This window comes from Babylonia areolata, chromosome 7 (assembly GCF_041734735.1).
Source record: "Babylonia areolata isolate BAREFJ2019XMU chromosome 7, ASM4173473v1, whole genome shotgun sequence".
Lineage (NCBI taxonomy): Eukaryota > Metazoa > Mollusca > Gastropoda > Neogastropoda > Buccinidae > Babylonia > Babylonia areolata.
Genome location: NC_134882.1, coordinates 26,140,047 through 26,156,698, shown reverse-complemented (window position 1 = coordinate 26,156,698; position 16,652 = coordinate 26,140,047). Strand labels below are relative to the sequence as shown.

The following is a 16,652-nucleotide window of genomic DNA, read 5'->3' as shown; positions in this document are numbered from 1 at the left end:
TTTACACACTGTTGAATTGCATGGTCATGTTGAATTGCGTGTGTGTATGTATCTATATAACAAATACTTGTAATATTTCTTCAGTTTATATACTTATCGCTCGTGGATTAATCTTACGTTTTATGACTGAGCACAATATTAGCTGTAAGCTTGTTGCTCATCTGTGTTTCGCACAGGATACGTATTTTGTAATTCATGGGTTCTGATCAAAGATTGTTTAAACCAATTAATAGGGGTGTGTAGGGGTGGGGCTGCATGCGCGCGTATGTGTGTGTGTGTGTGTGTGTGTGTGTGTGTGTGTGTGTGTGTGTGTGTGTGTGTGTTTTCGCTCGCTCACTCACTTGCTCACTCGCTTAATCATACTCTCAAACACACAGACACACGCGCACTCGCACCATCCATTTATCCATCCACCCACCTACCCACCCACCCACATAGATCTAAGCCGTAGTGTCTTCATTCTAAGTTTGAAGAAATTACTGGAAAAAAAAATCTATAAACAGATATATAGGTAGGCACAGGCACCCGTCAGTTTCAATTTATTAAGGAGGCGTCACTGCGGTCGGACAAAAATCCATACACCACATATGCTACGCAGAAGCCTGACCTGCAGCATAACCCAACGTGCTTAGTCGAGGCCTTGAGGAATGTGGCAGAATGGTTAAGACGCTCAGTTGCCAATATTGAGTGTCTGTGATGGTATGGATTCAAATCCCACTCTCGTCCTCTCTCCCAAATTTGACTGGAAAATAAAACTGAGCGTTTAGTCATTCTAAGGAGACGATAAACCAAAGTCCTGTGTGCAGCGCGCACTTGGCGTACTGAAAAAGAACCCATGGCAACGAGAGTGTTATCCTCTGGCAAAAATCTGTAGAAAACTCCGCTCTGATGGGTACACAAATATACGAGCATGCATCCATCAGTCTGGAGTTGCGTTTTGTGTGGTGATTGATAGAGCGTTGGGTGTGGCTGTGATGCAGTGTGTGTGTGTGTGTGTGTGTGTGTGTGTGTGTGTGTGTGTGTGTGTGCTGTCATACAAAGCGTCTGTCACAGCAGATGGGTGTGTGTCTGCCAGCACGGATCACTTCTCTAGCAATCAATCAGCTTCATCGATTTTCACCCACCTGTCACCGGTTGTGGTGCGTGCGTGCGTACGTGCGTGTGTGTGTGTGTGTGTGTATGTGTGCGTGCGTACGTGAGCGTGCGTATGTGCGCGTGTGCAGTGTGTGTGTGGGGGGGGGGGGGAGAGGGGGTTGTGGGGGGTGGGGTGGGGGGGCGTGTTCGTGTGCGTGTACGTGCGTGCACTCTTATATGTATGTGTGTGCGTGCATGTGTCACCTATGAAGGAACTTCTGCGTTTGAGGACATTGTATATTTGCACTGCAGTCACTTGCCTGCAACAGTGTGTACAGAGAAACCTGGAACCGACAGTATCACCCCACTTCACCTCCCCGGTCAGTTCTGTCACTGAGGCCGCGTCCTTAGAACTGATGCACCGTTGATGATGACTCTTACCCACTGTGTCCAAGGCTGGGCACCGGAAGGCGGGGGCCCAGTGCTCCCTTTCCGCTGATTCTAACCCTCCTCAACCCAAGTCAGGCGCCCATTCATAGCTTGTGGGTGGAATGATGTAAATCGGAGTGAGGTGCCTTTCCCAACAAGATCAAACCCTGATGACTGGTGACTGACACTAGGATCACACGACCAACCCACTAATTACCGAGTCTGACACGGCGCAGCCACTGAAGATGTCTGACGTAATATAAAGCCAGGGTCTGTTTCTCTGGTCATCTGCTGCTGTGGTCAGTCTGGACGTGCTGGGGCACAGGACATGTTGATTAGCATGTCGGAAAGCAGTGTATAGTGTGTGTGTGTGGGGGGGGAAGATGTTTGGGGGTGGGGGGGGGGATGGCAGTTGCGTGGAGGGGGGTGGGGAGCGATGCGGGAGGGGGGAGTAACGGAAGCACAGACGAAGTTGATTAGCGGGCCATGGGGTGCAAGGTAGAGGGGGGATGGAGGGAGTGGTTGTCACACCTCGCCCATGTGTGTGTGTGTGTGTGTGTGTGTGTGTAGTAGTAGTAGTAGTAGTAGTAGTCGTAGTAGTAGTCTTCAAATTTACGTCTTTCCGCTCATAGCGATATTGGACGGAAAAAGATGTGTTTTTGGGGTGGGGGAGTGGTGTGTGTGTGTGTGTGTGTGTGTGTGTGTGTGTGTGTGTGTCTGTGTCTGTGTGTGTGTGTGTCTCTGTGTGTGTGTGTGTGCGTGCGCGTGCGCGCGCGCACACCGAGTGCAGGCTGGCCCCACTATCCAGAATTTTCATAGCTACACATGGAGCAGGTTACTTCCAAAGTCATGTCAAGTTAGTAATTTCTCAGAACAAAACACAATAGAAATAATGTCCAAACATTTACTTTTATTCAAAATTGCTAAATCCCTATTACATCGTCCAGTGTGATAATTTCTATGATGCGATCAACAGATACTTTTTTCTGTTTTTCTTGTTGTTCTTGTTAAATCAATTGCTGTTACACTTCGACATTTACGGATTGTTGATTCCGCTGTTCTAGTTTAGTCTTTCTCTGAAAAACCTTCATTGATCTCCATCCCCTCACACACACATACACACATGACATGTCTAATATCACTCAAAGTGAAAAGATGTTTTAATTAAAGAAAGAAACAGGGAGCAACGTATCTTCAGCTCCACGGACCTTTATTGTGAATGCCGGGCTGTTCTCGCGTTAGTCTACAGTCTGAAACAGTGTACCAAAGGAAAGTCAAAGTTCTCAGTCAAGGAATGTTGTTTTCCAGCTTTTGACCAGTCACATGACTGCGCATACATATATTTGTCTATCAAAAGATACAGGCTAAAAACAGATATATATAGATATCTCTCTGTGTGTGTGTATATATATATATATATATATGTGTGTGTGTGTGTGTGTGTGTGTGTGTGTGTGTGTGTGTGTGTTGAAAAGATATCTAAACTGAAGAAAGAAAAGACAGAAAGAAAGAAACAACATTTTCTTCTCCTGTCTTATTTGGCTATGAGCTTGCCTCACGATCTCTCTCTCTCTCTATCTCTCTAAGGCCCGCGCGCGCGCGCGCACGCACACACACACACACACACACACACACACAACCTTCTGCACATGATAATAATATGGATACTTCACACACACACACACACACACACACACACACACACACACACTTCTGTACATAATACTAATATGCATATTCAAACAGAGCCTATCCTCGGTCGGAGACCAAGCTCTAAGCGCTTTACTAACACAGGGTCATTTACACAACAGGCTGCCTACCTGGGAAGAGCCGACTGACGGCTGCCATTGGGCGCTCTTCATTTGTTTCCTGTGTCATTCAATCAGGTTTCAGTGTCGCACATATATACACATACAGATTTGCAACAGTTTACGTGTATGACCGTTTTGTTTATTCACCCCGACATGTAGGCAGCCATACGTAGTGCGTATGTTCTTGTCTCCATAAACCACCGAATCCTGACATGGATTACAAGATTTTTGACGCGCGTAATTGTTCTTCTGCGTGCATATACACACGAAGGGGGTTCAGGCACTAGCAGGTCTACACATAATTATGTTGACCCTGGGAGATCTGAAAAATCTCCACCCTTTACCCACCATGCGCCGCCACCGAGATTCAAACCCGGAACCCACAGATTGAAAATACAACACTTTAATTAAGTACACGGATATAGTGAACTGCAGCTCACAGCACAGGACAGAGTGAGTGACGTGTGTACAGATATATAGTGTTCAGTATAACGTCTTTCCACTGCAAGTGACAGACGGGAAAAATTGGCCATATGTGTGTGTGTGTGTGACTGTGTGTGCGTGTGCGTGCGTGCGTGCGTGCGTGTGTGTGTGTGTGTGTGTGTGTGTGTGTGTAGCCCCATGTCGAGTTGTTGTGTGCTAGAGAGAGAGAGAGAGAGAGAGAGAGTCCAAAGGCATTACAACAGCCTTCACACCCGAACGACTTTCCAGGGGTTGAATGTAGACGTGGGGTTTTTACTTTGTTGTCACTTCTTCCATGGCTGTATGTTATGATCGTTGCCCTTAGTTACCGCGGGGGTGGACGTGTGGTGGAGAAGAGACTTGATCGAGGTGGTGGGGTGGGGGGGAGGGGGTAAGTTGCTGGGTGGCTGGCTGGTTGGCTTATGGTCGGAAGATGTGTGCCGATCCTGGAGTGAACACAAAGTATTGAGTTCCCACCACAGACACCTGATAAAGAAAGAAAGAAAGAAAGAAGAAAAAGAAGAAGAGGTATATTCGCTTCCACATCTTTCAACATATTGTTTTTCTGGTGGCGGTGTGAGTGCAGTGTTAGTTAGGTCCATTCCCCTTGTATCATCAGTGTATCTATCTGCTCTTTCTGAAATGTGGGAGCGTGATCAGGGTTTGTGTAAGTTGTGTGGATCTATCGACTTTGGTCTTTGGTCGCCTGTTTATCAACAAACATGTCAGCAAATTTTTCGCTCTCAGAATGATAAAGTATTCTTGTATTGGATCAGCGTCTTCCGAGACTAAGCTCTTCTGTCCTGCATTGTTGTCAATGGAAACATCAACAGCAACAACAAAACAGTGACTGTGTGTGTGTGTGTGTGGGTGTGCGTGTGTGTGTGTGTGCCGTGTAAGTGGGTGAATGGCAGAGAGAGACACAGAGAGATTCAAACTTTTTCAGGCAGGCGTTTTCTCAGGAATTACGTTGTAAAATGTCTTTTCCAAAATTAGCATCTCCGCTTCCTGCATGGTGGCCTCTGTTGCTCTCCTCCTCAGCCCTCCACGTACAAATTAATGGAGCCTATAATATTATATATGGCATAAAATTTGAAATCCGGTCTCCAATGCTTTGTTTATGACCTTCGAATAAAAAAGGATAATGAATGATTCAGTAATTAGTGGAAATGGAATAGGCTGCACTTTGCTCCTCATATCATTGACTGATGATGTTGAACACAGGGCAGACAGAGGAAGATGCTTTCTCAAGCCCCATAACCCCCTTCCTTCCTCTCCCCCCCCCCTCATTATCACGTGATTCAGTTATTTACATTATTCAGTTCTCGTTGAATTAATTCAGTATTATTTCAGTCCCCCCAAAAGTAAGGAGAAACTAACTGACAGACACTCACTGAAGTCATCAATCTTCAATGAAAACAATGCAAAGAGAATATTCAAACAACAGGACTTTGTTTTCCTGTGCCGCGCACAGAGGAATATAAAATAAGATATTGTAGTTGTCACGGTAAAACTGAAGTACACATTACAACCCGCTCTCATACCTGACTTCCTAACACTGGGGCTTAACGACGACCTAATAATTTTAGCTAACAACAGCTTGTCACGGAACACATCACTTCAAGTTCAACGTCGCTGTTTTCAGCTCAGTGATTTCGACGGTGTGTTTCGTCAAGTCTAAAAGGGACCACACACTGACCTACATTTCAAGACATCGCCCGTTGAAAGTATGGGCAAGGGTTCACTCACTGAGTGTTGTCTGACGTTCACTGATGCGTGGCTTTGTACTCACACTGGACAGAGCTGGGCACAAGGTCTTTTTCTTTTCTTTTGGGTGGGTGCGAGTGTCAGTGATTTTTTTTTTTTTTTTAACAGATCAAATCAGTCACAGGGCATGATTATTTAACAACTGCCCTATTGAATAGAATGTCAAAAAGGTTCATTTTGAACTGATTTCCTTACCACCACCACTACCACCACCTCCACTACCTTTGGGGTTGGACCAAGCCTCGCTCATTATTCAACTCCACCTCTTAGCACCACATTCCATTGGAGGAAGGGTGGGGTGTGGGGGTGGAGGATGAAGGTCTATCTGCGGGCCTCCAAACCCCCTCCCCTCCTCCCCTCCCCCATTACAAGCCTCCTCCCACCTTCACCCTCACCTTTTTGTTACATAACGTTTCGAGAAGTAGGGCAGATTGCAGACAATGCCAGCCCCAGTTCAAATCAAAGTGGGATATGCGTGACACGAAAGAGGGCGTCCACAGGAGAGACTGGCCACTTCCAGCTGAGCTATGTGGAGGCTGTGGAGGCAATCTGAATATTCTGTAAAATCTACCACATGTATAGTTTTGAGTTTGATGTGTGTATCCCAGGGGCCACATTCCCTGAACTAGATCCCGGTCTGACTAAAATGACTCGTTAGTTGTATTGTGGTTGTCAGCTGTCAGTGGGAAAAGGAGCTTCAGACAGGAATCCTGGCAGGCCTGTTTATGTGTCTGTATACATGTATTTGGACAGACTTTATTTTTCACAGACCAAAAGGACATGATTATTACTTCAAAGCAACTTGAACCACTGGAGTACTCATAATTAGATTATCCATTCGAGGTGACTCATCATTTTGATCCTGATCGACATTTTGTTGATCCTAATTTAAGAAGGGAAAAAACAGGGAGAAGAAGATAAAGACGGTTAGGGATTACGAATGTAGATTTCATTCTGCTAAAGATACTGTTTTTATAGGTGAAACAACAGCGCATGATATTGATACAGATTGCAAGATTGCAAATATGAATTATCACATCAAAAAGAACACAAAATATACTTTAAACACACACACACACACACACACACACACACACACACACACACACAGAACCCGAACACACACACACACACACACACACACACACACACACACACACACACACACACACGAGAGAGAGAGAGAGAGAGAGAGAGAGAGAGAGAGAGCAAGGGAGGGTACTACCCAAATACACACACCACATGGAGACTTCATTTGGGAGGAAAAAGAAAGGGAGTTTGACAGACGACTGTGCCTCATTACATTCATAGACCATGTTGGTTGAAAAGATACGTTATAAGAATTGTTTTTAAAGTGGATGGACTCAGAAAGTGACGTTACACCTGAGAAATCAGACCGCAGGACCTTAATGACGGGGAAAGACCCACTGCCAAAATGGGTTTCAGTGATGTTAAAATAAAGAGTTAGACTTTGGGTACTCGAAGGAGCTTTTCTTCAGAACACCTGAGAGGGAGTGTAAATGCATAGAACAGAAGACGAATATAGCGGGAGAGATCCTTCGAAATGACTGCAAGCTAATATGCCAATTCAAAACCGAATTCTGCATAGGATAAGTAACCAATGAAGCTGACGTAAGAGAGGGGTAAGTGATGTCTATTCTGGTCTGAACTTTCTGAAAATGGCTCTTGCAGGATTGTTCAAGACCACGGAAAGAAGTGACATCAAAGCAATAGCCAAACCAGCAAGTGATGAGTTGCAACAGTCAACACGACTCACCGAGAATCAAGAAACAGACAAGCAGATTGAGTAGCATTGTTGCTTCAACTACATTATGAAACTGAACTAAGTCCAAGCCAAAACCTCCACGATTCACAAAAGGTCAAGGCCAAAACGGACGATTGTTAATTGTGTGCTTGTTTGGACATGGGTTTCTCAATACTGAAGTTAAGACCACTGTCTGCATGGATGTCAATGTTTGACTTAAATTCACGATTTAAGCCTTCTGTTGTTGACGTTTTCTGGTGGAGTTGTGGAAGGGGTAGGGGTTGAGGAAAAAGAGTTGTGTAATGAGAAACACTTCTTTACTGTAAAACTACTTTGTTGTTTGTTGAATTAAATGCAACAGACATCTTACTTTGAATTGAAAATGAACTAACTTCTGAGAAAGAATTAGCCGCAACTATCTTAAAAGAAATCACATCTTGTTGATATTTAAAATGTGCAGTACTATTGCCCGGAAAACGAAAGCATTACAGCCACTTGAATTCATCTACGACAAACATTTAGACATTAGAAGTCCTATTTTCCCACTGTTTCAGTCGAGTCATACAGAAAAGAAGGTTTTTTTTCCTCACTGTCCTCTTGTCTATTTAGAAAAAAAATTGTCTTTTTTTTTCAATGTTTTTTTTTATTCAAAGGTTTGCAGATACAAAATTATCACGTTACTTTGTGCATTGGGAGGTAAAGTCATAATTTGGTATGTTCCATAGCTATCTTAATAGCATACTTGTCTGCTTTTTATGCGTGTTTGAGATCTGTGAAGAACATTAGTGATGCTGGCTATACTGACTATACTGGTATTTATATACATCAATGAAATATGTAAGAAACATCCATTAGTTTTTATGTTGTCATGTTCAGAAAGCACCAGTGCATCATAAAGCGAAAATCTATCACAGTGTAAGCACTTTTCTTTTAAACGTTTAACAGATTATGTCCCAAAAGTTATACATGATTACATACTCCCATATCTTATTACTTCTTTCTACAGATATTAAGTGCTGCAGTGTACGATATGCTAGTGATGAAGAGCACACACACACACACACGCGCACGCGCACACACACACACACACACACACACACGGCACACACACACACACACACACACACACACACACACACACACACACGCGCGCGCGCGCGCGCACACACACACACACTCACTCACTCACTCGGTACCCACATCCCCACCCCCACCCACCCCCACACACGCATACAAAATAGTGTAACCACACATAAAACAACAAAGCTGGAACGGAAAAAGAATTTCCATCAATAGGTAAATACACATTTTTCTTTCGTTGACTGTGTACACTTAATTTCAATCAAATTATCATTTAGTTTTGCAGGCTTTTATAGCATTCAGTTGATGAATGTGTAAAAATGGGGGGAAATGAGGTTGGAGCCCTCCCCGCCCCCACGTCCACCACCACCCCGCCCCACAGAAAAACATTTTTCTTACCATCAAGAACTTCAATAACTTCTTACAGTAGAACACTTTTTACCTCGGCGCAAGGGAAGGTTTGGATAGTTGCTTGTGAGGAATAAGGGAGAGCGTGAAGGGGAAGTTTTATGCGAGAGAGAGAGAGAGAGAGAGAGAGAGAGAGAGAGAGAATGGATCGTGGAGTTTTTGAGTTGGGAGTGGAAGTAGGGGAGGGACAGTGTGTGTGTGTGTGTGTGTGTGTGTGGTTAAATGTTAACTTACTCTTCTTTAGTTCATCTGTTTCTTACACTTGCAGTTGTCGAACAATGAATTTCTGCACTTGTGTATATGAAACAACAAACCAGCATGTCGGAGTCTTGAGCCTTGACTGAGTTAACAAAAATAAGAAGATATATCAAGCACCAAATACTGTGACAAGACCAATAAGAAGGTCATTTATAAACGCATGTGTAAAACTGGTGACTGTTGGACTTTGTCAATGCACACTCCAGCTTCGTTTTTGTCCACAAACAACTAACTGTCATCACTCCCCAACTGTTGTCCCTTGTGACTGAGCAGCGTTTACCCACGCCAAACAGGCCACGCCCATAGGTCCAGTCTGACAACTACCATCACTTGCACAAATGAACCAATGACAACTCTGAAGGCGCGCGGCTCCTGTCAACAGCGCGCGTCAGTCAAATCGTGCTGGTCAGTTTCACTGCCACCACATGACTTCTGTCTCAAACGACAGCAGACAACGCGAGGGTATAAATAGAGAGCTCGTCGTAGAATTCTCTTACCACTACGCGTATTGTGGAACGTTCTGCGCGGATCGGAAAAGAGCCCGAAGACGAACAAAGACTAGATCATGGCCACCGCGGCACTAAGATCGAGCGTCCTCAATGCGGACTTCACTTCTCTTGATACCGGTTTGCAGGTAAGCTAACGTTTCGGTTTTCTCTGACAGTGGTTTCCAAGACCTCAGCCCTGATCGAGCAACGTGACGATGGTGGACAAGCTAGAATACAGTGGAAGACTTTCAGAGGGCCTCATCCTTTGATTAACACGGACTGAACCAGCGTACATGAAATCAGAGGCAGAGCTAAACCTCCACATTTCCCCAGTTGATGTTTAGTAAGCACAAGCAGCAACAGTGAAACATTACCAGCTTCAAGATGAGTAGCCACAACCGATATGCTGAGTTTTTCTTGCGACTTTTTGGTTCACAATGGTGTAATAAATATTTCAAAGTTTCTTTTTGACTCAGTTTTTAAATGTAAAACCTATGCTTTATAAACTTTTAAAAACCACTTTTATATCTTAATGATTTTTCTTAGGCATACCATTGGGAAAACCAAATAAAACATAGCCTACCGATTTTCGTACCATCGTGTATAATGTCTTTTAATCCCATAGCAATATTATATGAATACTGCCAAGAATCTGCCAGTCTGTTTCTCTGTGTGTGTGTGAGCACGTCAATTTAGGTCAGTCCACAATTAAAAGAAGTACAAGGCACCCGATTCCTCGGTAGCATTTGTTGCTTGCGCGATACTGCTCCGTCCGATTATCTGGGAAAATCTCATGGTGAATTTCTCTGTCTTCTGTTGTCACTTGTGTATCTGTACACTGCCTCTTACGGTGATTGTCGAGCAAGAGACGTGATTTCCGTATTTGTCACGGTAAACTGTAGCCGGTCGTGTCAGTTTCAGGTAAGCGCCAATCAGTAAAGCAGCCGGTGAGTGGGAGAGAACTTACTGTTGACTGACTGGGTTGGGTTACGTAGTAATAGTAGGGTGCCCGCAGTAGCCTCGAGAAAGACTGAGGTAAACTGACAACGCTCATCGTCTTGATAAATAGCATATCAGTGTTTCTTTAATAGGCAGACATCCCTTCATCTCCTTAACATGTCCCCATCCTACCTCATCTGTTTGTCGTCGCTTTCCGAGTCAGTGTAGTGTTGGTACTGAGGTTCAGTTCCCCGACGTGGCCTGATTAGGGCCGCATATCATGGTCCAATGAAGCGAAGCCGGTCAACGAGTCAGACGAACACCCCCGGCACCCCCCGCCCTCCAGGCCCCTCAGTCCCTCCCCCTCCTTTATATATATATATTTATTTTTTTTTAAATTATTTTTAATTCATAAACAATAATGACTATGTTGTATTTTAGTGCTGTATTTGGGTCACTGAGTCTGCACGCCGCTTCCACGCCTCCTCAAGGTGAAACAAGGTAGGATGATAGACCGTAAAATCAGTCAGTTTAATTTACGGTGGCTGGAGCCACCCAGACTACTGGCCTGGAACTGGGGCTGAGTGAAAGATCTCGTCCACTGACGTCAGCCTTGTGACCTGGAGATGGAGAGGAACACTCAAAAACATAATGATTGAAAATAGGAACTAAAGAGAACAAATTAAAGTGGGGAACTGAATACACCCCTTCCCAAAATGCTCACCGCTTTCAAGTTATTCGTTGCCCTCAAAAGGGGAAGGCATATCAGTGTCAGTTGGGTCTGTGGGATGCAAAATAACGAGAAAACAACAGGCCTGTTAAAAAAAAGTATGTAAAACTATTCCTGGACGACTGAATGGGCATGACACAAACGCTGTGATAGCTTTGAAAAAAGTTTCAGATTAATGAATTGAATGATCGTTTATTATTAAACATAATCGATACGGAATAAATCCACTGAGCTACTCGTCAGTTGGCATTTTCCTAATACAAACTACTACTACTTTTTTATTTTTTATTTTTTTATTTTTTTACAGCTATGTTCGTTCGCATTGAAATACGAAGCAGTTATTATTTCGAAGCTTTCTCGATGATCACAGATGAGAGAGGAGAAAAACCTGGCAGTTTTGGCGGACTCGTTTCGTTTCCCATCCACGCGTTTCCGCATTCCAGCCATAGTGAACATCGTAACTTGACGTAATCAGCCGACGGGAGTTGATCACATGACTGATGACGTTCCTATTTCGCGCCAGTCACTGAGCATGCGTACCAGCAGCAGTCCGTTGATCAAACATGACGGGAAGGTAGGACGACCCGACGACTGTGTGGGCTGAACATATTTTGCTTGATTTTGATATCGGATCTAAAACGAAGGTAACTGGTTTTGACTGTGCAATCGTTATTGTTCAACACGACTTAAGCAGTGGATAAATTTAGCAAAAACAGTTTTTTACTGTAGAAGATGTATTTTGCATGTTGTGGAACGTGACCTTGTGTCTGCGCAGTGTCGGATGCAGTTCCTGGTAACGACCGAATTCCATTTTATTTCAATACTTTACCTGCTTTTGCCAAGTAGCTGATCAGAATATGTATTTTATTTGTGAAAAAGACGATAAATGAGTGTTTTTGTGTTGATAAATTACCGGATACTCTGGAATCATCAACAAGTGTTCATTTTTCAGTATAATAGGTTTCGTGGGCGGTTGGCTGCGTGCGCATCTCAGAACCGTTCTTGCCTTCTGCAAATTACAATTGATGTTTTCAAGTATATTTCGTTTAAAGATCTACTATAACCTTTGCATTGCATTGTTTGCATCATTGCTTTTGATTGGGCTGACTTTATAATGTATTTTCATAGTCTTGAATCGCGCACGAACTTGCTGTGACGTGTAGAGAACAAGGAGGAAGTTCGCCAGTGAGGAGACTCGATGTGTAGATCAGTCGTCTAAGATTTTACGTGAATTGGTGGAGGTTTCGGAACAGGTGGTTCCATGCCGCCCCCCCCCCCCCCCCCCCCCCCCGCACCCTCTCACCATGAAAGAAAAATGATGGCCCAAGCCACATAGCATTATTCGATGTTTATTGTGAAAGATATTCACTTAAGGACGGGTTTTGTCAAATTGGTAACATTGGCCATGGAGCTGATCTTGTAACACTGAATTTCAAGGCCTTTTTATGAACTAAATTTTGTGGTGACACTGCAGAATTCTTATCCATCTAGTGTTGACAAAAATAAGATATTGTTTGAGAATTATTGTGATAAACTGCACATGATTGTTACCAGACCTTTTCAGTTCTCAAAACTGGCTCAGACCCCTCCCATGACAGTAGGTACTATTATGAATATGACTGGATTCAGGACTGGTTTTTTGGGGTTTTTTTTAAGTCATAAAGTTTGCATTGGAGTATTTTCCAGTCGGCTGGATGAAATGAGATAAAACATTAGACAAAAAATTCTTTGAGGTGATTTTACATTATATAGTTAATTCTCACACACAAAAAAAGTCAAAAGCTTGAAGTACCAGCAATATCCACATTTTCCCCTCCCCTCTTCTGTGTGACTGAGGGAGTGAGCGTCTATGCCTTGTTGTAAACTGTTGGAATGCTCTGAATATTGTTTTTGGGGTAGAGGTTCATCCAATGGTCAATGGAATAACTGCATGATAACTTATTGGGAGCATTGTCTGTGTTCAATGATGACCAAATTCAGTTTGAGTGTGAACTCGCTGTGAAGAACTAATGTTTCAGCTTTGTCTGACTGAACACAATATTGCTGCTCCAGTACTTTTTTTTTTTAATTTTTTTTATTTTTATTTTTTTACATGATATTTTGGAGTATTTTCACATTCCAGTTTTAATTATATTATTATAGGTTTTTTACGTCCAGTTTTGTGATAAAACATTTGGAGCTGTTTATAATTTAGAATATATTATTTTTGAAGATGGTTAATTTTTATTATCTCATCCTATAAACAGTAAAATTATAGCTATTCCTAGATTGTGTGGGTTATTTGTGTGCGTGTGTTTGTATTTTGTGTGTACACGGTCACATATATAATGTCAGTGCTCCTTCCTTCTTCGTTTGTGGGCTGCAACTCCCACATTCTCTTGTATGTACACAAGTTGGCTTTTATGTGTATGCCTGTTTTTACCCTGCCCAGTACGCAACCACACTCCGTCTTTTGGAGGGGGTGCATGCTCGGTACGTTCTTGTTTCCATAACTCACCGAACACCGACACAGATTTAAGGATCTTTAATGTACATGAAGGGGGTTCTGGCACAAGTAGGTCTGCACATATGTTGACCTGGGAGATTTGAAAAATCTCCACCCTTTCCCACCAAGCACCATTAACAAGATTTTGACTCTGGGCTATTGTGCCTGTCCGTGCTCCTTACAAATTTTCATCATTGAGTTTCTAGTACTCTCGTAATATGACATTCTAAAAATATTATTTACATTAACTCACTCAGTACGGCCAGTCCTCTCTTCTCCTCTACACAGACCCCTCAGATGTCCAGTGGGTGTCTGAATGACCCAACCTTTAGCTTCTGTCGTCAGAACTGTGGTATTCTTTGTCAACATTCACCTCTTCAGTATAAGAGCCTTCCACTTGCAATATTTTGATGATGGTAATTGGGATGAAACGCTGTTAACGTCGTCTCTTTCGCCGTTCGTATGGAGAGAGTTAGCATTTTAACATTTGTAAGGTTAGATTGTCTCCTTAACCTTCCACCCATTAATGAATGCAGATTTCAGTATGCAGATGTGTTTGTGTTTTGTCACAAATCTGTTCAGTGTTCCTTTGACTATTGTGTGAATAGGTTTTATCAATGATAATCCTTGTTTTCCAGGAAGCTGACTTTTTAGCAATGGCGACAGAAGAGAAAATCGAAGAAGTCACGGCCTCATCCCCTGAACTTGACCACAGTCCGAGCAAGGAGTGCGACTTAGAGGGTTGCATTGAGGACACCACTGAGGCTGAGCTGACATGCAAGATTTGTCAGGAGGAGCTGAAAAACCCTAAGATTTTATCATGTTTTGACACGTTCTGCCAGGATTGCTTGGAACAAAAAGTGTTGACGGACAGTGAAACCATTGATGGAGAACCAATCAAACCCGTAGAGACTGTGACATGCCCTGTAAGTAACATTGAATTTTATGAGTACAGTTTTTATTTTGGACTTGATCAGTGTGCTGAAATAGTGAAAAACAGTTGCAGACAGTATGTTCACAGGATTCAGCAGTATTTTCTCTGTGTGTGCATGTGTGTGTACTGAATTTTTGCTGGGGTGCAACTAGTGCAAGTTTGTTTTGATACTGTGGAAGTCTGGTTTTAAAAGTGCCATATCACTTATTGTTAAGCAGAATCACTGTTCTTGTCTGGTTTGCAAGTATAGTTGTGTGGCAGAGATTTTAGATAAGTTATTTAACATGTTGCCTGTCTGTGTCTATGTGACGCAGTTTTTGAAAAGATATTTATTTAACTTGTTGCCTGCCTTGGGATGTGAGACATGCATCCCTTTTGTTACACTGTTGTATATCCACAGGACGTAATTTTGTCCACTTTCCATCAGCAGTTTGCGGTTGAGAGTTAAAGGGAAACAACCCATCTTGTTTCTCCCTGTCTTAACATTATAGAGAGAGTTGTCTTATAGAGTTGTAGAGTGTCGAAGACTGTGTACATCCCTCAGACTTCTGTGGTCTGTAGTGTATGAGACACAGTTGATAAGAATGGTGCTGTCGAGCGAAGATTGATCTTGGCTTGTTTTTCAAAGGTTTACAAACTGAGAAGTGGCTCTGGAAATGATGAAAGATATGGACAGTGGGGAAGAAGAAAGCCTGTTTAGTGGTGAGGGTGATGATTCAGGTGCATATTTGGATTATAACAGTAACAACCCACTTTGTGACACATTGTAAAAGTAACAGTGATATAAATTATGTGCTGGAGACTGTAGTCTGTGTCTAGCAGGCCAGGAGTGAAGTGACAGTGAATGTGAACCAGTTGACAGCATAAGCACATATGCAGCTGGAAATGGAGGGGTGCGGGGGGGGGGGGGGGGGGGGTGAATGGAGGGGTGGTCAGTCAGGCCCACCAGGTGGGGAGGGAGGGTGTATTATGTATGTTAGCTGGTTGCCAACACACAGATGGGTGGCAATTTTTTTTTCATCAAGCTTTGATGTAATACTGGGTCACAGGCACCTAATGCGACCAAATTTGACTGGGAATCCTGGAATTTATTGTTACGCAGAGTATTTGACCTCTTGATTTGATGGAAAAAATTTTGACTCCGACTTCCAGCAACAGTATGAAACAGCAGTTAAAACAGTTATTCAATGGAATTATGATAACTTATTAATCTATTTAAAGTACAATGTTTGAGAAATCATAACGCAAAATTTCAAGGAGATATTTTTGTATTTCAGGAAGTATTGCCTATTTTTTCTCTCTCAGGTGGAAACCCAGAGTTTTTCCTTGGCACACAGGAATGACATAATTAACCTATTCAACCTTGGGGAGTTTACAGCCTTGGCAGGCTTCAAAGCCATATTGATGAAGAAAAAAATACAGAAAATGCACTGATTTTCCTCCTCATTGTGTGTGGACATATCTAGAAATAATGTGGAAGTCGGTCCCCTTTCTTTGCTTTTTATGCATATATAGGAATGTGAAATGATTAATTTTTATGCCAGAGGTGTGCTCTGATGCAGGGCGTAATGAGTTAAAATGTTTGGCAGGCAAGGGGTTAATGTGCACATTTTTGTTCTTTCAATCCATATATTTTAAAGATAGAATTGGAATATATACATGGTAGTGCCATGAGTTGGGTTGGTTAAAAGAATGTATATGGGTAAAAGGATGTATTATGTTTTGACATGTCTGGTTGGTGTAAAGAGCCGGAATATATGCTTTGTCTCCTTTGAAAGGTATGTGAGCAACGGACGCCATTGCCCAATGGAAAGGTGGAAAATCTGATGGGAAACTTTCCGCTTGAGGATCGCATGAACCCTTCTTCCGAAAACACAGTCATTATCTGCTCCAGTTGCAAGGCCAAAGAAAAAGCGGTTGCACACTGTGCAAAGTGCCCCAACTTCCTTTGTAACAACTGCATGGCAGCTCACCAATTCATGCGATGCTTTGATGATCATGTGGTGAGTGGTTCATCCATGA

General features: G+C 42.9%; 1 protein-coding gene across 1 annotated transcript in view; it reads left to right on the top strand.

Annotated features, from left to right (window-relative positions):
- Positions 1–11,740: 11,740 nt before the first annotated feature.
- The window catches only part of LOC143283926 (protein meiotic P26-like), a 47,073-nt gene continuing 42,161 nt past the window's right edge, over positions 11,741–16,652 (top strand). The window contains exons 1-3 of the mRNA XM_076590366.1: positions 11,741–11,855; positions 14,335–14,622; positions 16,409–16,633. Coding sequence (XP_076446481.1) covers positions 14,353–14,622; positions 16,409–16,633 — 495 coding nt within the window. The 5' untranslated portion in view covers positions 11,741–11,855; positions 14,335–14,352. The remainder of the gene's footprint in view (positions 11,856–14,334; positions 14,623–16,408; positions 16,634–16,652) is intronic.